At 45.7% G+C, this 26,771-nt stretch overlaps 1 protein-coding gene across 1 annotated transcript in view; it reads left to right on the forward strand.

Moving 5' to 3' along the window:
• The window catches only part of LOC141097194 (3',5'-cyclic-AMP phosphodiesterase 4D-like), an 895,493-nt gene that overhangs the window by 385,194 nt on the left and 483,528 nt on the right, over positions 1-26,771 (forward strand). The window contains exon 2 of the mRNA XM_073584296.1: positions 6,192-6,291. Within this exon, the coding sequence (XP_073440397.1) occupies positions 6,250-6,291 (42 nt within the window). The 5' untranslated portion in view covers positions 6,192-6,249. The remainder of the gene's footprint in view (positions 1-6,191; positions 6,292-26,771) is intronic.

Consider the following 26,771-nt stretch of genomic DNA (forward strand, 5'->3'; position numbering starts at 1 on the left):
CAGTAAGTGATATATCACTGGAATAAGGGTCTCTGTCTCTACATTATGCTGCTTTCAGATTAAACGGCAAAGACCTGGTGTCATATTCTCTTTAACTAGCCTAAGGCTGCGTTCACATGTCGCACTTTTTTTTGCATTTTAGCGGTGCTTTTTAATGCACGATTTTGCTGCGAAAACGCAAAAAAAACAGCATCCCATGCAATCCTATGGGATTCCGCAATGCTGTGCTAATGCTGCAGATTTTCCAGCAGCGGAATCGCATCGCAGAAAAATGCGCAGCATGCTCATTATTTTGCAGAATCGTGGCGATCCCACACCCATAGGATTGCATTGTTCCGCTTACTTCCCCCATGTGGCTGTGCCCACCATGCGAAAAGTAAGCAGAACATTTGCAGATGGTACCCACGGTCCGGAGGAGAGTAGTCTGTCCTCCGGGCTGTGGGTACCATATCCCTGTAAAAAATAGAATAAAAAATGGTGTTATATTCACCTTCCGGCATCCCGCGCAGCCTTCCCGGGCCTCAGCGACGCTTCCATTCCCAGTAATGCCTTGCGAGACCTTTGGTGATGTCGCGATAATGTAGCGGTCCCTATTCCTCATGAGACCGCTACATTATTGCGAGACCGTGACGTCATCTAAGGTCTCGCAAGGCATTACTGGGAACGGGAGCATCGCTGAGGCCCGGGAAGCCTGCGCGGGATGCCGGAAGGTGAATATAACAACATTTTTTATTATTTTTAACATTATATATTTTACTATTGATGCCGCATAGGCAGCCTCAATAGTAAAAAGTTGGTCACACTCGTCAAACACTATTTTTGCAAGTGTGACCAACCTGTCAATCAGTTCTTCAAGCAATGCTACAGATCGCATGGAAAACACTAGCATTCTGCAAGCTAATTACGCCTGCAAATCGCTAGTTTTTCCACAGGAAAATAGCGGGAATTTATAATGCGATTTTCCAGCGGAATGGAATTCCAGAATTCTCGCGGTAACTTTCGCGAGAGTTCCGCTACTTGTGCACAGAGCCTAAGAATGGTATTCTAGCCCCTCATCATTGTAGAGCAGGATTTGACTTGGGTGTCCTTGTTGCAACTTTGGTAGAAAACGGTCTCTCTTTAAAGGCAAAGAAAATTGTTTAAACAATTGTTGTCGATAAACAATTGTTTAAACCATCATTCTGCATCATGTGTTTTTTTTTCAATTTTGCGATCTTTAAAAACAAAAAAAATGTTAATCTTGCAATTTTCACATTTGCCACTGGCTCCTTTTTATACTTGTTCTTGCTATATTTTCTGAACGAGTTTACAGCTAGACGTGACCTTTGCACAGCCTCATTAGACACTTCAATACAAAAGATAGACTACTGTATTTAATGTACAGGTTATTTCTGGAAAGAAAAGGAAGTGGGAGTCTAAAAAGGGCCTAGCATTCAGTGTAAAAATTGCAAGATTTCAATTTTTATTTATATGAAATTACCATTGTTTTTTTTTTTTCATTAAAAAAATGACGTGAAAATAAGAAACTTTGTAATATATATTATAAGCAAAATTGGCTTCCTTCTGCCCTTGAACTGATCATTCATTTTCAAAATTGTCAATTCATTGATAAAATCTTTCTTCAGTGAATACAGACTTTCCTATTACTGATACAGAAGATGGCAGTTGGTGCCTTTAAGATTCTATGAAAACAGTAATTGTTACTTTGGGAGAACTTGCAGCAGGTCGGTGTCTGCTTCCAGCTCCTTTCTTTGGCTGGGATCACACTACCGTGTGTGATGTGAGAAACTTGCACGAGTCTCTCGCATCAACACCCAGCACTGCCACCGGCACTCAGGACCGGATCTGCGGCTGCATGTATTTCTATGCAGTCGCAGCTCCGGTCCTGAGTGCCGGCGGTAGCGCCAGGTGTAGATGCGAGAGTCTTGTGCGATTTTCTCGCATCACACACGGTAGTGTGATCCAGGCCTTTTCCTCACTTCTCTCTCCAAGCCCCAGCTGACATCTCCTATCTTAGTAATAGGAAAACTTGTCTTCTCGGAATACCAATTTTACCGATTCTGCCATTTATTTGATGGTGAAAGATCAGTCCAGGAGGAGAAAGAATCAAATTTCTTTGATAAGATATATTACAAAGTCTCTTATTTGCATGTGCACTATTGATTTATGAAATATTAATTAAAACGATCGTTGCTCTTTAATGCAGATTGTAACATGTTAAAAAAAAGAAGAAAAATTGCCAAAAATAAGTACTTTTAGCACATGTAATTTTTTCAAACAATAAGATATGCAGTATGTAAAATAGAGGGCAGGTCACTGAGGGATCAGTGACTTGTCATAAGTCCATACAGATGAATATGTCAGCAGAACACCACATAAAGCCCCACCCACAGTCCCCCCATAGCCCCGCGCACAGGCCGCCCCAGAGCACGAGCATACCATTATCTGAAAACTGCAAATAAAGATTACACAAAAACCAGACAGATTATATCAACCAAGGTATCATTTTAGTCAGTATAATGGGATTGACCTGACACTGTCTGTAGGCTACTGAGCACAATCCTGCTGACAGGTTCCCTTTAAAGCACCACTCCAGCATTTCTTTTTATTTCAGTGCTGGAGTAGTGCCACTAATAAAAGTTCCCTGACCTTAGTATTATACTTACAGCAGCCATCTTCAACTATCCTAGTCTGCATGAAAGCAGAGGCAGGGAATGCAGCACCCGTCTTGTGGTGAATCTGGATAGTGAAAGCTTACAGCTGAGCCATAAGGATGGGAAGAGAAAGCCACAGCAGAGCAGTGAGAAAAATTATGGTGAAAAATGAATAGTGACATGTATGTTTTTGGGGGGCAATTAAAGGCTGCGGTATTTTTGATTAGTGGGGAATTGACTTGCTGCAAATTAAACTTTGGAGTAAAATTCAGCCAATGTGGGGAACTAAATTTCAAAAGATTGCCTCATCCTGACCTATCGGGGATTTGAGTACATTTACAATAAAAAAGTATTTTTTTAATTTAATTTATTTTTTCCTGCTTTTTTGGGGATATGAAATTGTTCTCTGAGACTCCTCAGTATAGACTGGAGAGTTATTTTTTATTGTTGCCAAAATTGAACATTTTATTCCGCAGCTTTAGAGATAAAAATAAATCTATTAGCTGAGAGCTGACAAAAGCTCAATTTCTGATTACTGCAGCAGCTGCTTCCGAAAGGATGGCTATACTAAGCAAAGCTGTCAATGACAGATACCAGGGGCACAATGACATGGAGTATGGCTTCTGTTATATTTATTGCGAAGCAAGTGTCACGAATACTCTGGGATTTTACTATACAGTCCAGGAAATCTGTTACAAAATCATCAAAACTGGCAAAAGTAGAAATGATGAACATTGTCAAAAACTTATTACCGTATATACTCGAGTATAAGTCGATCCGAGTATAAGTCGACCCCCCTAAATTTGCCTCAAAAACCTGGGAAAACTTATTGACTCGAGTATAAGTCTAGTGTGGGAATTGCCGAAGATACTGGTAAATTTAATGCTGCACAACAAACAGTATGCCCCCAAAATGCTGCACAGTGAATGGTGGCCCAAATAATGCTGCACAACATACAGTATGCCCCCAAAATGCTGCACAGTGAATGCTGGCCCAAATAATGCTGCACAACATACAGTATGCCCCCAAAATGCTGCACAGTGAATGCTGGCCCAAATAACGCTGCACAACATACAGTATGCCCCCATAAATGCTGCACAGTGAATGGTGGCCCAAATACCGTAGTGCTGCCACCAAAAGTGATAGGATTACTGGTAATCCTATCATGTTGCTGCCGCTGCCCCTGCTGGAATTTAAAAAAAAAAAAAAAACACTATATACTCACCTACGTTGATGACAGCTGCTCCTGAGCGTCGCCGGCTCTTCAGTGACTCAGGCAGAGGGCGCGTGCTTTCCACTTCATCGCGCCCCCTGCACGTCACTGCCGGAGGATGGGAGAGAGCGGCGCGCAGAGATTTTGAACGCCGCCGCGGCCCTATCATCACCCGCCGCCGCCGCCAGGACGCTGCAGGGGACCGCAGACGAACACCGGGGACCGCGGAGATGACTGGGACCGCGAAGATGACGGGGACCAGGTAAGTTGGCACCGTAACCCGAATATAAGTCGAGGGGGGTCTTTTTCAGCCCCAAAAGGGGGCTGAAAAACTCGACTTATACTCGAGTATATACGGTATGTTGATTAAATTTCAGTAAATTACTGGATAATATTGTTTTATATTAATAAAAATTACTCATACAAATATTCCTTTTTTTACTGGTTGGCAGCAATATTGCCATTTTAATTTTTCTTAGCTACCAGCAATTTTTATGAGTCAATGCCTAATAATGATATTGTGAAGCAAATTGACAACACAAAAAGGTGAAAAATCCAAGCAAAATAATAACTAAATCATACAAGATGATAAATATACATTATTGGTCCAGCTAATGTTTAGGACAGTGTAGGACACACTGCAAATCAACTAAAACAACCACAAACGAAACGCAATGCAAAAAAGTCCAAAAATAATATTTCTATATCAAAGTGAAAAATCTTTATTTAGGACAGACAGGTAAGCAGCATACACAGGCTAAAAAGTGACAATGTCTGTAAAAATAGCGGTGGAGAAGTGGGGGATGGCTCCAAAAGTTTATAATATCACAATTGTATGCAAAAGTCTATATACATGGCCAGCAAATGAGTTATATAGAGTACATACAGCATTGACCCTGACCACTTGCAATAGGGCCCATATACAACATGGCGAATGCATTACGATAAATAAATGGTGACTAGCAGGCTGTTTTGTAAATTGTGGTCAAATAGACCAGCATTAAGTAACAGATGGATGTATAGCTAATAACCAGACTGTCAGTATATAGGTCAAACAGACCTGTCATCATAGTAGATGAATAGACCCTGTGGAAGAAAATGGCCACACAGGACCTATACACATATTGGAAACAAGTGTTCAATGAATGGCCAAGGTCACCGCTGCAAAGGAAAGGTCACATACCAGGATTTGAGACTCCACACAGCCCACCGCTGTATAGCAGAATTCTGGCTTTCATGGCAACGCATTGGCGCCCCACGATCACATCATGGGAGCGCTGATGAGCAAATAGAATGGTGCCCCCCCGCCTATGCTGTAAATGCCATTGTCACAGATTGACAGCAGTATTTGACAGGCTAACAGCCCTAACGTGGTTGATGGAGGCCAAAGATGGCTGATAATCACAACCATCATGTCCTGGCAAAGATGCAAGCTCGTAAGCCAAAATCAAAAATCCAGCATATGACATACCCTGCAACTAGTGGTATGGCTTTATAGGCTGTATAGGTCGCAGAACAATACAAACAAATAGATATTAGCAGTAATCCAATGATTTTTGCTTTGATATCAAATTTTATAGCAACATGCAAATTAGGCTTGAAGTATATTGGTGGGTGCTGGGGGGGTTAGCACCATGTGAGTGCATTGGCACACCTCCAGTGCACTTTCAAGCAAATTTGTATATGGCATCAGAGCTTTATTTTTCAGTACAGTTATTACTTTTATTATTTTCTAGAACCTATACACCCATACCAGTAGCTTTATTATTAAAATTGTTCTGACAGGTTTCCTTGAAAAGAACACTAGAAAATGCACAAAATATTTTAAAAAATCACAGAAATTTCTATTTCAGTCTCTTTCCTTAATTCGATCATACTTTGTCCCATTATAGAATTACAACTGAAAAGTATAGAAAGAAATTCTTGCGGTGCGTCTAAGAAACACATCTGTAGCCTTCTCTTCACTGTCCTGTATGTGGCTGTAAGATAACAGGCTGCAGCAGAAGTATCCCAACTGGGCAATAGGGCAAAAGATTATTATGACTTTTCACCCTTAGTTCATTCTGCTACCAGCTGAAGATGGAAATGATCAGCATGAGATTAAATACAGGATTTATACAAGACTGACTATTTCAGGATCATATGAAAAATTATGTAGACTCACAAACAGAGACGGAATTTATATTTCTTGTTTCATTTATTCGTTCATTTCTAGGCCTTTAATTTCCTGGCGTTTGGTCATTTTAACTTTTCTTCACCAACAGAATTGCTGATATCATCTAGTAATTCAAAATCACTAATATGGCTTTTTTATTCCCCACCAGCGCTTACATGACGGCTGTCTGAATGTCTACCTGAAGTAATTTCTGAATAATAAACATCATGAATAAACAAAACAGTCCGTTGTATGCAGGGGGAAAAAGCGTAAGTAGTAATGTTTCTATGTTCTCAAAGATGGGATACGAGAGTGAATTATGGTATAGGCAACAATTACATGAAATGACTTAACGTGTCTGGTTACATATACATCTGTCCATCTGTACATCTGGTTAGGACAGCTTCTCCTTCCTATTAGCAGTTCAGGTTTTCTTTGCTCTGTTCTTGCAAGGGTTAACAGTCATGTTTGTCTCCAGGAGCTCTCTTGCCTGAGTTGTCTCAGCTGTTCTGAGTTTATCACTTCTCCTCTAAGCTTCAGTTGTTGACAGTGATAGCTTGCAACTACCTGGTTTGGAGCTTGAGGAGTGAGCTGAGAAAGGAACAGAGGTTTGTTGTTTTTTAAGGAGAAATTGACATGTAGTTGGTTTGTGTGTGAGTCTCCTAGGCTCTATTCCTATTTGGTTTGCCTCACTCTCTCCTTCCCTATATCATACTCAATTGTTGGAGATTGTTTTTGCATGATTGCGGTTTTCTTTTGTCCCTGCCCGTTTCCCTTCTGTGTCTTAACATTAGAGAAGGAATAGCATTCCCGCTGTCCTACTCACAAGTCAGGATGGAACTTGGGGTAAACCAAAGGTAGGAACGCGATCGCAGCACGGGATGAAAGAACCCGTATAGGGACACTAGGGAGATCGGGGTGGCGTAGGGCAAGTATCAAGGATGCCCCTTGTATCCTTCCCTAGTGGCAGAGATTCCTCTCCCTTCTGTCTCGCCATGTGCCATCTTGTTTTGGGTAGAAAGGTGATAGATATTCTCTAGTACCCTACTACAATACTATATTGTTTGCATTTCGAAGTTTGTTCCTGTAAATATCAGCCGGGACATTGAGAGTCAAACAAATATACATTAGATGTATCATCAGCTGAATTTACAAAATTCAACTCTGGGGGCTATTTTGTCTTATAATATAATTATAAATATGTAAAAAAATCTTTTGTGGTTGCTTAGCCATATACTCCGTCTTGTTTATGGCTGTAAGACAACTGATTGTAGCAGACTTCTCTGCCATCTTTTTTATTATATTACTGATAATTATATTAATATTAATTGTATCACTTAATATTGAGCAGAATTAAGTATGCTGACATCCCCCTATATATTGTTTGAACCCGAGTACAGCCCCTACTGTATATCGTATGAGCACCACCACAGCCCTTGATATACTGTAATAGCCCCACAATGCCTTTCCCATAGGCGGCATGAGTTCCACACAGCCTCCCTTATATGCAGCATGAGCCCCATACAGCCTACTCCATATGCGGCATGAGCCCCACCCAGGGCTGCCACTAGGAATTTCAGGGCCCCATGCTATCAAATTTTTTGGGCCCCCTTTGCCAAGCCCTGCCTTCACCCCTCAAACTGACCACAGTCCCACTGCCCTCTCTTGGAAAAACTACACTTCTCATCAGTCACACATTAACAGTTCCCATCACCAGATCACAAACATAACCAGCAGCTTTTGTTTTGGCCAAAAGATTTTTGTCTGCCACCACGACAAGGTAGATAGACTTCTCTTGCCGGAACCTACTCTACTCTAACTTATTAAACATTTGTTAAATTATGCAATACAATTTAGATATATTTTTATATATTTAAAATGACCAATAATATCACATACAAGGAACAAATACCACCACACCATGACTAGACACCATATTACCACCACATAGTGACCAAATACTACAATATTGATCATTAGTAAAAAACACAATACTAATATCACCATAAGTGCCATTATACACAGGTCACTGGTTACATTAGACACAGGAGCTCAGTATATAGTATCAGTGTACAGGTAATAGTGATCACTGGTGACATTATAGACAGGAGCTTTGTATATAGTGTCTGTACAGGTTATACAGAGATCAATTACATTATACACAGGAGCTCTGTATATAGTATCAGTGCACAGGTAATACTGTGATCACTAGTGACATTGTACACAGGACCTCTGTATATAGTATACAGTGCATAGTGTCAGTGTACAGGTAATATACTGACTCACCAGTGACGTCTCTAGGTGAAGTCCTTCATCTTCGCTATTCATCTTCGTCCAGCACAGACTGCCATCACTTCCAGCCAGGGCTTGTCTCTGCAGAAAATGACAGTTATCTAGAGCACTGCTTGCAGATCACATTGCTTAATTTTTTCCCAAATTCTACACTACACCAGATAAAGAAAAAAAGGCAACATTGTGTTGCTCTGCACAGTAACAGGACCGCCCCTCCCATTTCAAGCAATATCCTCATGTACAGCACCATGGAATTAATGATGCTATATGAATAAATAATAATAATAATAATAATATCCTCAAAAAATATTATAAATGCATCACTGCAGTAATAATATCCATTAATTAGCCCCTATAGTAATATTATCCCCCATCCTGGCCCCCATTTGTGTCATTCCTGGCTCCAGCCATATGTTCTCCCATCCTGGCCTCATGAGTATCCATTCTGCCTCCATGTGATGTTCCATCCTGCCCCATATGATCTCCCCATCCTGCCCCATCTGTCTCCATCCTGCCCCATATGATCTACCCATCCTGCCTCATGTGTCCCATGATACTTCCCCATGTGTCCCATGATCCTGCCCCATCTGTCCCATAATCCTGCCCCATCTTCCCCATGATCCTGCCCCATCTTTCTCCATCGTATCCATCCTGCCTCATGATCCTGCACCATGTGTCTCCATCCTGCCCCATGATCCTGCCCCCTGATCCTGCACCATGTGTCTCCATTCTGCCCATGATCCTGCCCCATCTGTCTCCATCCTGCCCCATGATCCTGCACCATCTGTTTCAATCTTGCCCCATCTGTCTCCATTTTGCCCAATGTTCCTGCCCCATCTGTCTCAATCTGGCACCATGTTCCTGCCTCATCTGTCTCCATCCTGTTCCATGTCTCCATCCTGCCCCATGTCTCCATCTTGCCCCATGCCTCCATCCTACACCATGTCTCTATACTTCACCAGGTGTTTCCACCATGCCTCCACCCTGCTTCATGTTTCCATCCTGCCCATGATCCTGCACCATATGTCTACATCCTGCCCCATGTCATATGGTGCAGGATTATGGGGCAGGATGGAGACAGATGGGGCAGAATGGAGACACATGGTCCATGTGTCTCCATCCTGCAATCAAAACATATTGCAGATTGCCGCTTTCAATAAAAATAAAAAAAAATTCTCCTTACCTGGCCATGGTCCAGCGGCAATGTTTCCTCCAGACATTTCAACCGCGAACTCGCTGGCGAATGACAATGACATCATACACTGGTGACATTAACACTGATGTCAGCTGCCAGCCTCCGATTGGGTCTGCATGGTAATAGAGTTTAACTGAACCTGCATCTCGAAGTTTAGTTACTGCACCAGCAGAATCCTGCCGCTGGGGCCAGGTGAGCAGAAGAGATGCGGGCCCCCTCTGCTTATTGGGCCCCATACGCCAGTCAGGGCAGTAATGCCCTGATGGTGGTTCTGTCCCCACGCAGCCTCCCCCATATGCAGCATGAGCCCCACACAGCCTCCCCCATATTCAGCATGATCCCCACACAGCCTCCCCCATGTGCGGCTTGAGCTCCACACAACCTCTCCCATATGCGGTATGAGCCCCACACAGCCTCTCTCATATGTGGCAGGAGCCCCACACAGCCTCTCTCATATGCGGCAGGAGCCCCACACAGCCTCCCCCTTATGCAACAAGAGCTGCACACATCCTTCCCCATATGAAGCATGAACACCACACAGTCTCCCCATATATGGCCTGAGCCCTACACTGCCTCCCTGTATACAGTATGAGCCCCACACAGCCTCCCAAAATACAGCATGAGCCCCACACAGCCTCCCTATATACTGCATGATCCCCATACAGCACCCCTATATATACTGCATGAGCCCCACACAGCACCCCTATATATACTGCATGAGCCCCACACAGCACCCCTATATATACTGCATGAGCCCCACACAGCCTCCCTATATACTGCATGAGCCCCACACAGCCTCCCTATATACTTCATGAGCCCTACACAGCCTCCCCATATGCAGCATGAGCCCCACACAACCTCCCCATATACAGCATGAGCCCCACACTGCCTCCCTATGTACTGCATGATCCCCATACAGCACCCCTATATATACAGCATGAGCCCCACACAGCACCCCTATATATACTGCATTAGCCCCACAGAGCCTCCCCATGTGCAGCATAACGCCCCCATAGCCTCCCCATGTGCAGCATAACGCCCCATAGCCTCTCCATGTGCAGCATGTCACCCCCCATAGCCTCCCCATGTGCAGCATGACACCACATAGCCTCCCCATGTGCAGCATGTCACCCGTACAGTGTCCATTTTAGGACATGATCATATATCATTTTTATTATTGTTATTATTTATTATTATAGTGCCATTTATTACATGGCACTTTACATGTGAGGAGGGGTATACATAATACATACTAGTACAGTAATCTTAAACAATACAAGTCACGACTGGTACAGGATGAGAGAGGACCCTGCCCGTGAGGGCTCACAATCTATAACGGGATGGGTGAGGATACAGTAGGCGAGAGTAGAGCTGGTCGTGCAGCGGTTTGGTGGATCGGTGGTTACTGCAAGTTGTAGGCTTGTCGGAAGAGGTAGGTCTTCAAGTTCTTTTTGAAGGTTTCCATGGTAGACAAGAGTCTGATATGTTGTGGTAGAGAGTTCCAGAGTAGAGGGGATGCGCGGGAGAAATCTTGTATGCGATTGTGGGAAGAGGAGATAAGAGGGGAGTACAGAAGGAGATCTTGTGAGGATCGGAGGTTTCGTGCAGGTAAGTACCGGGAGACTAGGTCACAGATGTACGGAGGACTCAGGTTGTGGATGGCTTTGTATGTCATGGTTAGGGTTTTGAACTGGAGTCTTTGGGTAATGGGGAGCCAGTGCAGGGATTGACAGAGGGGAGAGGCCGGGGAATAGCGGGGGCAGCAGAGTTAAGAATAGATTGGAGGGGTGCGAGAGAGTTAGAGTGGAGGCCACAGAGCAGGAGGTTGCAGTAGTCAAGGCGGGGGATGATGAGGGCATGGACTAGGGTTTTTGCAGATTCTTGGTTGAGGAATGTACGGATCCGTCAAATATTTTTGAGTTAAAGTCGACAGGAAGCGGAAAGGGCTTGGATATGTGGTTTGAAAGAGAGATCAGTGTCAAGGATAACCCCGAGGCAGCGAGCTTGTGGGGCTGGAGAGAGTGGGCAGCCTTTTACTTTAATGGATAGGTCTGTTGGGGGGGTCACGTGAGATGGGCAAAAGATGATTAATTCTGTTTTGTCCATATTAAGTTTTAGAAATCTAGCGGAGAAGAAGGATGAAATAGCAGACAGACATTGAGGGATTCTGTTTAGTAAGGAGGTGATATCTGTTCCAGAGATGTAGATCTGTGTGTCATCAGCATAGAGATGATACTGAAAGCCATGAGATTCTATGAGCTGTCCGAGGCCGAAGGTGTAAACGGAGAAGAGCAGGGGCCCTAGGACTGAACCCTGCAGGACTCCGATGGATAGGGGATGCGGTGAGGAGGTGGTGTGCGAATGGGAGATGCTGAATGTCCAGTCTGCTAGGTATGATGCAATCCAAGATAGGGCTAAGTCTGTGATACCAAGAGAAGAGAGGGTCTGTAGTAATAGGGAATGGTCCACTGTGTCAAAGGCAGAGGACAGGTCCAGGAGGAGGAGGACAGAGTAGTGTTGCTTGGCCTTGGCAGCTAGTAGATCATTGGTGACCATAGTTAGGGCAGTTTCAGTGGAGTGGTGTGGCCGGAAGCCGGATTGCAAGTGGTCAAGGAGGGAGCAAGAAGAGAGGTGGGAGGATAGTTCAAGATGGACGTGTTGTTCCAGTAGTTTTGAGGCATAGGGGAGAAGTGATATAGGGCGATAGCTAGATACAGAGGATGGGTCAAGAGAGGGCTTTTTGAGGATAGGTGTGATTGAGGCATGTTTAAAGCTTGAGGGGAAAACACCAGTTGTTAGTGATAGGTTGAAGAGATGGGTTAGGGTTGGAATGAAGACTGTGGTGAGGTTTGGGATGAAGTGGGATGGGGTCGGGTCAAGTGCACAGGTAGTGAGATGTGATCTTGAGAGTAGAGTGGAGAGTCGATCTTCTGTAATGGTGGAGAAGTTGGTTTTGGGAGAGAAGGGCAGGGCAGGTAGGAGGAAGGGCACTAGGGGTTGTTGACCAAAACTGTGCCTGATGTTATCAATCTTCTCCTTGAAAAATGAGGCAAAGTCTTCAGCTGAGATGAGTGGAGAGGGAGGAGGTGCTGGGGGGCGGAGGAGAGAATTGAAGGTGTTGAATAACTGTTTAGGGTTGTGAGACAGGGAGGATATGAGAGATGAGAAGTAGGTTTGTTTTGCTGCAGCGAGTGTGGTCTTGAAAGTAGTGAGGGACTGTTTGAATGTGATGAAGTCCTCATTGGAGTGGGATTTTTTCCATCTCCGCTCAGCAGCCCTGGAAGCCCGCCTCAGTTCTTTGGTCAGACTGGTGTGCCAGGGCTGTCTGTTGATTTTGCGAGTTTTGGTATGTTTGAGAGGAGCAACTGATTCCAAAGCTACAGCTATTGTGGTGTTATATAGAGCGGCAGCGGCATCCGCATTGTGTAGGGAACTTATGTCTGTAAGAGGGAGGAGGGATTCAGACAGTGAGTGTAGATCGAGGTGTTGAAGATTTCTGCGAGGGTGTGCGAGTTTTTGATGTGGGGATTGTGGACCTGAGGAGGAGAGGGAAGAGACTGTAAGTAGGTTGTGGTCAGAGAGAGGAAGAGGTGAGTTTGAGAGGCTAGATATCAAAATCAAAAATCAGAAATACTCTGATACCTGATTCTGATACCTGATACATTCAAACATCAGAATCAGAAGGTCTTTCAGATATCTTCAATGCAGTATTTGAGTGGTTCATCTTATAAGCCATGAAAACAGATCCATTTGCTGCTGGTTGAGCTAATGGCTGAGTGGTTAAATGCCTGGCGTATGAAATAGAAAAATGAGGTCAAGCCACGGAGTTAAGTATGCTTTGTTTTTTAACCCATGCCTCCTGGCACACAAACTGCAGAGTTGTTTCACTACCAACTGAGTTGATGGCTGAGTGGTTAAGTTTCTGCTCTATGGAATAGAAAATGTGAGTTTGAGCCCTGTGAAAGTCTTTTTTTTTTATATGTCACATTCTTCACTCTTCAAAGAGATGTTTCACTTTGAGTAGAGAAAGTCACATATCATATGTCAATATGAAAATCAAAATGATATTTCAAATCATTGAGAGTGTACATAGATTTCATAGGCAAAGTATCACTTCGCCTTGTAGTACAGTGGTAAGGCTGCTGTCTTGAAAGTGGGGTGTTTCATGATTTCAAATCCCATGTTGGAGTTTTTTTTTTCAAATTATGCAGGTTAACATACAAACTCCAATCATGCTACACTTTTAATGTCTGACATTCTTATTATCTTCCTCTCTTGTAATAAAATAATCTAAAGTCTAAGGGTGAACCATCTGCATTCCACTTTTAATATCTGACATTCTTATTATCCTCCTGATTTCTAATTAAATAATCTATAGCCTAAGGGTGAAGCATCTGCAGCAAACATGGTTTTGGTTTAAAATAATAAGAAAAATTATAAAAAATAAAAAAAATTAAGTGCCGCTGCAGGGATTTGAACTTACAACTCCTTTGTTTAAAATCATACACACATTACATTACCACTACACCATACTGGCAACTGTGTGGCGTTGAAGCTTGCAATGTGTTACCATCTTTTCAGTTAGCCATGAAAAGGTATCTACCACTGAGGACTCAATTCTGAATATTTTTCTGATACTTGACTTTATTCAAACATCAAAATCAAAACGTTTTTGTCTGATACTTGATACTTGACTTCATCAAACATCAAAATGTTTTGGTCTGAGACCTGACACTTGACCAGTCAAAGATCAAAATCGAAATGTTTTTCAGATACACATCACTACAGTACTTGCATGGTTCATCTCATAAGGGAAGAAAAAGGATCTTTTCATAGCCTGTTGAGCTGTTGGTTGAGTAGTTAAGCCACTGGTTTATGGAATAGAAAATGTGGGTTCAAGTCCCACATCTGATTTTTTTTTTTTGTTTTTAATAGCAGATTACCACACAAAATCCAATCGTGCTTCACTTTTAATATCTGACATTCTTATTATCCTCCTGACGTGTTAATAAAGAGTTTCAGACATGCTGTGTCTAATGATCAAAGTACTTCATAGAATTTTTTTGTTTGCATCCACTCAAGAACTGGCTAAAAACTCATGAGCACTAGGTGGTGTCACTAATCCACTGTGTACAAGGCATGGTCCTCCTGTAGCAGCAAAAAATGGAGCTATGGGTGTGTCCTCCGCTATCTGATTCTGCAGGGGACGTGCGTCTGTTCATTGCCATCTCACAGATCTGCGGAGCATCAATTCTCTCTGTAAGGCCGGCGTCACACATTACCGTAGAATACGGCCAGGTGCGATGCGAGAAAACATCGGCCCAGTGTTAATCTATGGGACAGCTCCCATCAGTGTTTATTTTATCAGGCGTATTCAAAGGGTGTGTAAAATCACAGCAGTCTGCGATTGGCACCGAGATTCGGAGGAGAGTCGCCAATGCAAGTCTATGGGTATGAGAAAAAAAATCACACAGCACTCGCACCATGAAAGTCCTGTCCGATTTCTATGCACCAGTGTCGTTTGAATAAACAGCAATTCATGTGCCGCATACAGTAATATCACAGAGTGACAGGTTAGAATAGAAAAGATAGAATAGATATATATACATAGAATACATAGATATATAGATGTCAGTGAGACACACATATATATGTGTTTATATTAGATAGATAGATAGATAGATAGATAGATAGAAAAAAATCAGGCAGCACTCGAGTTAAAGGAAAAATGTGGACTTTAATCCAGCGCCAAGTAGTGCAATGTTTCGACCTCACAGCACGGTCTTTGCCTGATTTGTTTCCATTTATATTTTTGCATTGGACAACCGCAATACTCAGGAGTCAGGAACTATTGCACCCAAAATCTGCTCAAGTTTGTGCTGCTATTAGAGTTGCGCGATACCAGCCGATACTTGAAAATATCGGATCGGAATGGATCGGCCGATCTTAAAAAAAAGTATCGGTATCGCCGATTCCGATACCGGGAACCAATGCAAGTCAATGGGGCCAAAATATCAGAATTAAAAAAAACCCTTTCTTTCCTTGTAGGTTAATTCTACATGAAGAAAAACAACTAAGAATAATGTAGAATGTATTGTGGGAGGTGGAGGAGACATTAAAGCCATAGAGGTTTAGCCCAATCAAATGGAATAGCAGGAATTAAACTTTTTTTTTAAAGACGTTAGGAGTTACAAAGATATTGACTATGTTAGCCTCATTTATATTTTGCCAGACATGTATGTCTTCTTCTTCTTTCTTCTTTCTTCTTCTTTCTTATTCTTCTTCCTTTTTTTACCTTCTTCTTCTTCTTCTTATTCCTTTTTTTACATTCTTCTTCTTCTTCCTTTTTTTACATTCTTCTACTTCCTTTTTTTACATTCTTCTTATTCCTTTTTTTACATTCTACTTCTTCCTTTTTTTAAATTCTTCTACTTCCTTTTTTTACATTCTTCTTCTTCTTCCTTTTCTTACATTCTTCATATTCTTCTTATTCAACAATTATTATTCTACATATTCAACTTCTTCATCTTCTTCCTATTCTTCTTTCTTCTTCATCATATTCTTATTTGTGTCAGGCATTCCTGTAGTTGTTATCTAGAAAAGTTAGAAGTTTACACCTTCCGTTCTGCCTGTCACAAAAGATTTACAACAGGATTTGTCCGCGTTCAGTTTGGCCTGCAGCAGCAGGCCTTTTCCAGGGGCACCACGAGGAGGAACGGACTCACCCCCATACACTGCTTAGTCTTCTTCTGCTTATAAATAAGATAATATCATTTGCTCAGAGTATTAGTCTTATGCTTAATGTTCTTCTGCTTTGTTTTTTTATGCTTCTTTGTCTTCTCTCTCCTGTTCTTTGTCCTCTTGAACCAGCTGACGGTACTGGCACCCGGAGGGGCAGCAGAAGGAACAAGAGCCAATGGCACTACCGAGGACCAGCTGACAGTGCTGGAACCCGGTTACTAAGCAGGAGGTACCTGTGCTACAAAGCACTACCAAGGACCAGCAGACGTTGCCGGAACTCGGATACCGAGATGGAGGCACCTAGGCCAAAGGCTTTGCCGAGAACCAGCTGACGGTGCTGGAACCCGGATGGGTAGCATAAGCTGCAAGAGCAAATGGAAATAGCGAGGACCAGCTGACAGTGCTGGCACCCGGAGGGGCAGCAGAAGGAATAAGAGCCAATGGCACAACCGAGGACCAGCTGACGGTGCTGGAACCCGGTTACTAAGCAGGAGGTACCTGTGCTACAAAGCACTACCAAGGACCAGCAGACGTTGCCGGAACTCGGATACCGAGATGGAGGCACCTAGGCCAAAGGCTCTGCCGAGAACCAGCTGACGGTGCTGGAACCCGGATGGGTAGCATAAGCTGCAAGAGCAAATGGAAATAGCGAGGACCAGCTGACAGTGCTGGCACCCGGAGGGGCAGCAGAAGGAATAAGAGCCAATGGCACAACCGAGGACCAGCTGATGGTGCTGGAACCCGGTTACTAAGCAGGAGGTACCTGTGCTACAAAGCACTACCAAGGACCAGCAGACGTTGCCGGAACTCGGATACCGAGATGGAGGCACCTAGGCCAAAGGCTCTGACGAGAACCAGCTGACGGTGCTGGAACCCGGAGGGGCAGCTGAAGTTACCCCTGAAAAGCAAAGTTGGCATGCCGCAAGCTGGCCGCAGTTACCGAATCACACAGTCCTACAGGGGGGGCTTGTCCTACTGGCACTACGGAACAAGCCTTTCTTACCAGAACCCGCAGTCCACATAGGAAGCACCTAAACTGCTGGCACCCTAGCCTCGGCTAACCCAACCGCAACACGACATGGCAACTTGGGGTGGCAAACTGACATTGACACTTCCCGGAAACAGCAGGCAGGGCTGGAACCAAGCTGGGTAGGAGGGAGTACCCGTGCCAAAGTCAGTTATGAGCAGCAACTGGCGATGTTGGAGCCCAGGGACAAGCACTTAGCAGGCTGAGGCCTGATGTGCTGTCAATTGGGAGGCAGCAGGACAGATTGCCATCAAAACAGCAGGGGAACAGCTGACGTTACTGAACCCCACAAACACAGGAGCTAGTGTTTTACTCTGTGAAGACGGCACTTCCGAGCAACAACTGGCTGTGTTGAAGCCCAGGGACAAGCACGGAGCAGGCTGAGGCTGCATTGAAGAAATTTTAAGATCGGTTGTAGACTTCTACTAATTTTAACCAAGCTCCACTTAGGCCTGTGGCTTCACTGATTTTCGTATTTCCCCTGTCCTCCAACCCCGCCAGTTACAGCTCCGAAGTGGCGTCTGCACAATCCACACTTGTTCCTGTGTTACAGGTGTTCAGTCCGGTCAGTTAATCCCCTGATGTGTGTCCGGCAATGTCGTCTGCTCTGTCCACATTCCCATAACTTTCCGTGTGGACGGCACTTCCGAGCTACAACTGGCTGTGTTGAAGCCCAGGAAATAGGAGGGTGTAGGCAGAGGCCTACTGTCTTTGGAATGAGGAGACAGCAGGAGAGACTGCCATCTCCACAGCAGGGGAACAGCTGGCAGTGCTGAACCCCACTAACACTTGAACGAATGTGTTTGGCTCTGTGGAGATGACACTTCTGAACACCAACTGACGCTGTTGGAGCCCAGGATCAGGCGTGGAGCAGGCTGGGGCCTACTGGATTTTGGCAGGTGTAGGCAGCAGGAGACTTGCCATCTCCACAGCAGGGGAACAGCTGGCAGTGCTGAACCCCACTAACACTTGAACGAATGTGTTTGGCTCTGTGGAGACGACACTTCTGAACACCAACTGACGCTGTTGGAGCCCAGGATCAGGCGTGGAGCAGGCTGGGGCCTACTGGATTTTGGCAGGTGTAGGCAGCAGGAGACTTGCCATCTCCACAGCAGGGGAACAGCTGGCAGTGCTGAACCCCACTAACACTTGAACGAATGTGTTTGGCTCTGTGGAGACGACACTTCTGAACACCAACTGACACTGTTGGAGCCCAGGATCAGGCGTGGAGCAGGCTGGGGCCTATTGGATTTTGGCAGGTGTAGGCAGCAGGAGACTTGCCATCTCCACAGCAGGGGAACAGCTGGCAGTGCTGAACCCCACTAACACTTGAACGAATGTGTTTGGCTCTGTGGAGACGACACTTCTGAACACCAACTGACGCTGTTGGAGCCCAGGATCAGGCGTGGAGCAGGCTGGGGCCTACTAGATTTTGGCAGGTGTAGGCAGCAGGAGACTTGCCATCTCCACAGCATGGGAACAGCTGGCAGTGCTGAACCCCACTAACACTTGAACGAATGTGTTTGGCTCTGTGGAGACGACACTTCTGAACACCAACTGACGCTGTTGGAGCCCAGGATCAGGCGTGGACCAGGCTGGGGCCTACTGGATTTTGGCAGGTGTAGGCAGCAGGAGACTTGCCATCTCCACAGCAGGGGAACAACTGGCAGTGCTGAACCCCACTAACACTTGAACGAATGTGTTTGGCTCTGTGGAGACGACACTTCTGAACACCAACTGACGCTGTTGGAGCCCAGGATTACGCATGCCGCATGCAGAGGCCAATGGGCAGCGGTTTTTATGGAGGTTGTTGACTACTACTGATTCTAACCATGCTCCACTTAGGCCTCTGGCTCCACTGTCTCTACTATTTACCCTGGCCTCCAACCCCGCCAGCTACATCTCTGAAGTGGCGTCAGCACAATCTACACTTGTTCCTGTGTTACTGGTGCTCAGTCCCGTCAGTTGATCCCCTGATGTTTGTCCGGCAAGTTCGCCAGCTCTGTCCTCATTCCCACTACTGGTTATGGGAATGTGGACAGAGCAGGAGACCTTGCCGGACACACATCAGGTGATAAACTGATGGGACTGAGCCACAGGAACACAGGAACAAGTGTAGATTGTGCTGACGCCACTTCAGAGATGTAGATGGTGGGGTTGGAGGCCAGGGGAAATAGTAGAGACAGTGGAGCCAGAGACCTAAGTTGGGCACGGTTAAAAATCAGTAGTGGTTTGAATGTTGATGGAGCAGGTGACTTTGCCGTCCACACAGCAGGGGATCAGCTGGCATTACTGAACCCCACTAACACAGGAGCTAGTGTGTTTCTCTGTGCAGACGACACATCTGAGCGACAACTGGCTGTGTTGAAGCACAGGGATTATAGTTCAGGTGGTAGAAAAATGAACACACCAGCAGACCTGGATACAGTTGCCAACCACTAATTTAGTCTGTAAGAGGAATGGCAAAGTCTTTGGAGATCCAGGCCTTGTTCATTTTCAGAAAAGTCAGCCGGTCAACATTATCGGAAGATAGTCGCGTGCGACGGTCTGTTAGTACACCACCTGCGGCACTAAAGACGCGTTCCGATAATACACTGGCAGCAGGGCAAGCCAGCACCTCCAATGCATACTGGCTAAGCTCTGGCCATGTATCCAGCTTAGAGACCCAAAACTTGAAGGGGGAAGAGCCATCTGGGAGTACAGTGACAGGGCAAGACATGTAGTCTGACACCATCTGACGGAAGCGTTGCCTCCTGCTGACTCGAGGCGTCGCTGATGGAGTAGACAATTGTGGTGGAAACACAAAACTTTGCCACATTTGGGCCATAGTGGTCTTGCCTTGTGCTGCGGCGCTGCCTCTGCTCCCTCTTTGTGCAGAGTTTCCTCCACTGCCTCGACGCACAGAGCTGCTTTGTAAAGCACTAGCAACAATGCTGTCGGGTGGAATGGAAAACATTATGGACTGCACCAGTGACTCTTCGTACTCCCGCAGTTTACGCTCCCGGTTCAACGTTGGTATGAGCCTTTGTACGCTGTCCCGGTAGCGAGGATCTAGGAGGGTGTACACCCAATAATCAGCCGAGACGAGAATGTGGGCGATGTGGCGGTCGTTTCTCAGGCACTGCAGCATGAAATCAACCATGTGCTGCAGACTCCCAACTGCCAAAGAACCGCTGTCCCCTGTTTGAGGCGTGACCTCGGCCTGCTCTGCATCACCCCACCCTCGCTGTACATACTGAGTAGAGGTTTGTGTACCTCCCTCCTCTGGAGAGATGTCTTCCTCCTCCATCGACTCCTCCTCATCCTCCTCACAAAGTGTCCCCTGCCTAGGCCTTTGTGAGGAAACACGTAGCGCAGACTGTCCAGAAGCAGATGGCATTTGGGACTCCTCATCCTCCACCTCTTCTGAAACCTCATCCCTTAGTGCTTGCAGTGTTTGTTGAAGCAGGCAGATAAGGGGGACAGTCATGCTGACTAGTGCATCATCTGCACTCGCCATCCGCGTGGATTCATCGAAGGCACGCAAAACGAGGCAGATGTCCTTCATAGAGGCCCACTCAATGGTGCTGAAGTGTGAACGGCGCACAGTGCGACTTGTTTGCGCCTGATGCAGCTGGTACTCCATGACTGCTGCCTGCTGCTCACACAACCGCTCCAACATATGTAACGTTGAATTCCACCGGGTGGGTAGGTCACATATGATGCGATGTTCCGGAAGGCCAAATCGTCGCTGCAGAGCAGCGAGGCGCGATCTTGCCGTGCTGGAACGCCGCAAGTGAGCGCACTCTATGCGGACCTTGTGCAACAGTGCATCAAGATCCGGATAGTCCCTCAGAAAGCTCTGCACGACCAAGTTAAGCACATGTGCCAGACATGGGATGTGTGTGAGGTTGCCTAGGCCAAGAGCTGCCACCAGATTTTGGCCATTGTCACACACTACCAAGCCCGGCTGGAGATTCGCTGGCCCAAACCACACATCGCTCTCCTGCTTGATAGCATTCCAGAGCTCCTGCGCTGTGTGGCTTCGAATCCCCAAAGAAATTAATTTGAGTACAGCCTGTTGACGTTTGGCCACGGCTGTGCTCATATCGGTCGTAACAGGCTCCTGCTCTGCTGTTTCTGAGGAACTTGAGTAGGAGGAGGAGTCTATGTGTACAGACTGGAGTCCTGCAATCCGTGGCGTTGGAAGAACACGTACAGCGCCACTCTCCAGATCTGTACCCGGCTCCACAACATTGACCCAGTGGGCAGTGAGGGAAAGGTATCGTCCCTGTCCATGGTTACTGGTCCACGCATCGGTGGTCAGGTGGACCTTGCTACTAACGGCGTTTAGTAGCGCATGTTTTATTTTGCCCTCAACATGTTTCTGCAGGGCAGGGACGGCTCGCATGCTGAAATAAAAGCGGCTGGGCACGTTGTATTGGGGGACTGCCAATGCCATTAAGTCCCGGAAGGTGTCAGTGTCCACCAGCCTGAATGACAGCATTTCAACTGCCAGAAGTTTGGCAATGCCAGCATTCAGAGACTGTGCTCGGGGATGGTTTGCCGAGTAAGGGCGCCTTTTATCCCATGCCTGTGCTACCGATGGCTGTGATGGATGGGAACGTGCTGCTATGGGTGGAATCTGACAGGGTCTCCAGACAACAGTGGCAGAGGTTCTTCCTTGGCGATCCTGTGAGGAAGCCGAACCAGCAGTGTGTGAGCTGGAGGAAGAGGCCCCAACACGATCTGAAGAGGTGGTAGGTGGTGCTGTACGTTGGCCTACGTCTTCAGGGTGTCTCTGCAACTCCAACTCGTGCTTGGTGCGCACATGTTTCCACATATTTGTGGTATTGAGGTTGCTGACATTTCTCCCTCTTTTGACTTTCTGATGACACAGCTTGCATTTGACAAAGCAAATGTCATCTGCAACTGTGTCAAAAAAGGACCACGCACTGCAAGTCTTGGGAGCGCCCGTTTTGCCTTTGGAATGAGGAATGCTCCTAACGGGTGCCGAAGTGGAGGGTACAGGCAACCAAGTCTTCCCCCTCCCTCTGCCTCCTGTTTTGGCCGTTAGGGGAATCTCTTCCTCTGAGCTGCTCCCACCTCCTTCCTGTTCCTCACACCATGATGGGTCAAGGACCTCATCATCTTCCCTCCCCTCTTCAAACAGCTGCTTCTCCGGGGTTGTCTCGCCAGCACCGTACGCACCAGAAAGTGGCAACTGAGTCTCGTCATCATCTGATGCGTACTGAGGTGTGCTGACCATAGGCACTGACCCACTCGCCTCTTCAGATTCAGAGGGACAAAGAAGTTGCGCATCACTGCATACTCCCTCTTCTTCACATTCAGGAATGCTGCTTGGCTGGCCCCCTCTTTCCAAGCCAACAGATTCCGAGAACAGAAGTAGAGACTGTGATGGCTCCTGTCCATGTCTCTCTGACTGCCTAGGCACTTTGGCAGGTGGTGAAGAGACAGATGGTTGCTCTTCGGTGCTCTGGTCCTGAGAGGCTGTGGAAGTAATTGAAGTCGATGCGTTAGCTGCCATCCATCCGACAACGGCTTCAATTTGTTCCTCCCGCAGCAGTGGGGTACGTTGAGGTCCTACAAAGCTGCGCATAAAGGACTGTTGCCTGCTAAAACTGGGGGATGCTGATCCACTGGTGCCCGCAGCAGGCCCAGAATCCCCACGTCCTTTACCTGCAGAATCCCCACGTCCTCTCCCTGCAGAATCCCCACGTCCTCTCCCTGCTGAAACTCCACGCCCACGCCCACGCGCCTTACTCCCTGCCTTCTTCATCTTGCCAGACTGCTTAAGATAGGCAGAAAAGTACAAAGGGGGGGCCTTAGTGTGCTTATTCCTGAACAGCTGGTTACAGGTACAAGAAACACTAATTTTATGAAGTGTGTGTGTGTGGACTACACTTTAATAGGAGCTGATGTGGCCTACACAAGTTCCAAATGTAGTGTTTGGTGAACTTTTTTTGTGGTTTCTTTGTTGGAAACAAACTCAAAGTATGTGAACAAAGAATTGAAACTGATAGTATCACCAACTTTTTGGAGCTATTACAATGCAGGCAGGTAACCTACAATGCAAAAGATGAGGCTCCAAAAAAATTGGGTAATACTAATCTGGCTGCGCCGGCAGGGCACAAGCCAGAAAAAAAGGCTCCTCTATCTACTCCTATATAGTGTTTGAAACCAACCAATGTTGATGGATACGGATGGATGCACACTAATAGGAGAAGAAAAAATGAGCTGCACTCAAAGACAAATATGTGTGAGGCAGTGACGCACGTTGAGCGTCCTACAACCAGACGTAGCTGCAGGACACTCTACTCAGCGTGAGCTGCACTCACACACAGTCAGAGACCTCTCAGACAGCCGTGAACAGTGCAGCTAAGTGGGCACTGGCACTGACAGGCTGCAGAAAGGCTCCGCTGTGTACTCCTATATAGTATTTGCAACCACCGTAGATGGAGACGGATGGATGCACACTAATAGAAGAAAAAATGAGCTGCACTCAAATAAAAATATGTGTGAGGCACTGACGCACGCTGAGCGTCCTACAACCAGACGTAGCTGCAGGACACACTACTCAGCGTGAGCTGCACTTACACACAGTCAGAGACCTCTCAGACAGCCGTGAACAGTGCAGCAAAGTGGACACTAGCACTGAAAGGCTGCAGAAAGGCTCCGCTGTCTACTACTAGTGTTTGCAACCAACGTATATGGATACGGATGGAAGCACACTAGATTGAAATTATGTAAAAAATGCAGCTCAAAAATTAAAAGATGTATGAGGCAGCAGTGAGGCACGCTGGGCAGCCTACAACCTGACGTGGCTGCAGGACCCACTCCACAGCGTGAGCTGCACTCACACAGCCCTTGCAGACAGCTGTGAACACTGCTGCTAGGGCAAAGAAGGCTACAGTGGTGGTTTATGTAGCCTGGGTAAAGCACTAGATGTTTGGTGGAATCGCTATTTCTAACTGTCCCTCACAGTCTTCTACAGCAGCCTGTCCCTAACTGAATTCACAGCAGAGTGAACCAGAAATGGCGGCTGCGGTGGCTTTTATAGTGCATCATGACATCATTTCGGCAGCCAATCACAGCCATGCCAATAGTTAACATGCCTACATGCCTAACAGGATGTGCCCACACTTCGGAGGATTCCCATTGGCTTAATCAAAGCAAGCAGGCTCATAGCATGATGGGAACTTCCGATTCCGGTATCCGATATGACAAAAGTATCGGAAGTCAGTATCGGAATTCCGATACCGCTAATATCGGCCGATACCCGATACTTGCGGTATCGGAATGCTCAACACTAGCTGCTATCTGTTTTTTCTATTCAGACAGACAGACAGACAGACAGACAGACAGACAGATAGATAGATAGATAGATAGATAGATAGATAGATAGATAGATAGAAAAAAAGCCAGTAATTCAGCAGTCACGGTAGCGTGACATCACAGCAGGAGCCGCTGGGATACACTGCGTGCAGAATTATTAGGCAAGTTGTATTTGAGAGGATTCTTTTTATTATTGAACAACAACTATGTTCTCAATCAACCCAAAAGACTCATAAATATCAAAGCTTAATATTTTTGGAAGTTGGAGTGGGGTTTTTAGATTTTGCTATCTTAGGCTGTGTGCACACGATGCAGATTTGCAGCGGATCCGCAGCGGATTTTACCGCGCAGAAACGTTGCATATCCACATTGTGATGTACAGTAGCCTTAAAATCAATGAAAAAAAAAACCGCTGTGCAGACACTGCGGATTTTTCCACGCGGTTTTCCTGCGGTACAAAATCAGCAGCATGTTACTTCTTTTGTGCGGTTTTCCATCTCCCCTGTCACCAAATCCGCAGGGGGAAAACCGCAGTGGAAAACCGCACAAAAACCGCAATAAAACCGCAGGAAAAATGGAAGAAATCCGCAGGAAAAATGCAGGTCATTTGACTTGTCGATTCTGCGCGGAAAAATCTGCAGGGCTAAAAAGTCCGTCTGCACTTAGCCTTAGGAGGATATCTGTTTGTGCAGGTAACTATTAGGCTATGTGCCCACATTACAGAATTGCTGCGGAAATTTCCACGGGAATTCCTCAGTTCCATTCTGCGGGAAATATGTGAGCAAATCGCATTTTAATTTCCGCCTATTTCCTGCTGAAAAACTAGCGATTTGCAAGCGTAATTAGCTTGGAAAACTGATTGACAGGTTGGTCACACTCGTCAAACATAGTGTTTGACGAGTGTTACCAACTTTTTACTATTGAGGCTGCCTATGCCGCATCAGTAGTAAAAAGATCCAATGTTAAAAATAATAAAAAAAATAAAAAATTGTTTTTTTCTCACCTTCCGGTGTCCCACGCAGGCTTCCCAATCATCGAAATGCTCCCGGCAGGTCCCGTTCCCAGTGATGCATTGTGACAATGACCTTTGATGACGTCGCGGTCTCGCAAGACTGCTACTGTATCGCTAGACCGCGATGTCATCAAAGGTCATTATCGCAAAGCATCACTGGGAACGGGACCTGCCGGGAGCATCGCGGAGGCCTGGGGACGTTGCGAGGGACATCGGAAGGTGACAATAACATGATTTTTTTTATTTTAATTCTATTCTTTACAGGGATATGGTACCAAGAGCCCGGAGGACAGTCTCCTCTCCTCTGGACCGTGGGTACTATCCGCAAATGTTCTGCTTACTTTTCGCATGGTGGGCACAGCCACATGAGGAAAGTAAGCAGAGCAATGCATTGCTATGTGGGTGGAATCGCCGCGATTCTGCAAAACTAATGAGCATGCTGCATATTTTTCCGTGATGCGATTCCGCCGCGGAAAAATCTGCAGCATTAGCACAGTATTGCGGAATCCCATAGGATTGCATGGGATGCTGTTTTTTGCGTTTTCAAGGCAAAATCGCATGTTAAAAAACACCGCGAAACCGTAAAAAAAGCTACGTGTGAACACAGCCTTACTGTGCAGATTTATTAGGCAACTTAATAAAAACCAAATATATACCCATCTCTGGCTGGTTTCACACTTTCGTTTTTTTGCACTGTTTTTTGCGCAAAAAAGCATGCTTTTTTTCTATTCTTTACATGCGTTTGTACGCGTTTGTATACGTATGCGATTTTTTTGTAGTGTGCGATCGGGTGCACAAAATGCACTCTGTTGCATTTTTTATGCATCCAACTTGTCCCAAAAAAATGCATGCGCACGCAAAGAGTTTCTTTCACCCATACACCCATTATAGTCCATTATGGTAATGCGCACATCAGCGCAAAAAAAGCATGCGTTTTTTTGAAAAAAACTATGCTCAAAACCGCAAAAAATGCACACAAACGCATGATGCGTTTTTTATGTGCGTTTGCACTGCGCACGGTGCGCAGCGCAAAAAAACACAAGTGTGAAAGTAGCCTAAATTGTTTATTTTCACCAGGTAAACCAATATAACACAAAATTTAGAAATAAACATTTCTGACATTCAAAAAAAAAAAAAAAAAAATCAG

The sequence above is a fragment of the Dendrobates tinctorius genome, unplaced genomic scaffold (assembly GCF_039654945.1).
Source record: "Dendrobates tinctorius isolate UK_male_01 unplaced genomic scaffold, ASM3965494v1 ptg000083l, whole genome shotgun sequence".
Taxonomy (NCBI): domain Eukaryota; kingdom Metazoa; phylum Chordata; class Amphibia; order Anura; family Dendrobatidae; genus Dendrobates; species Dendrobates tinctorius.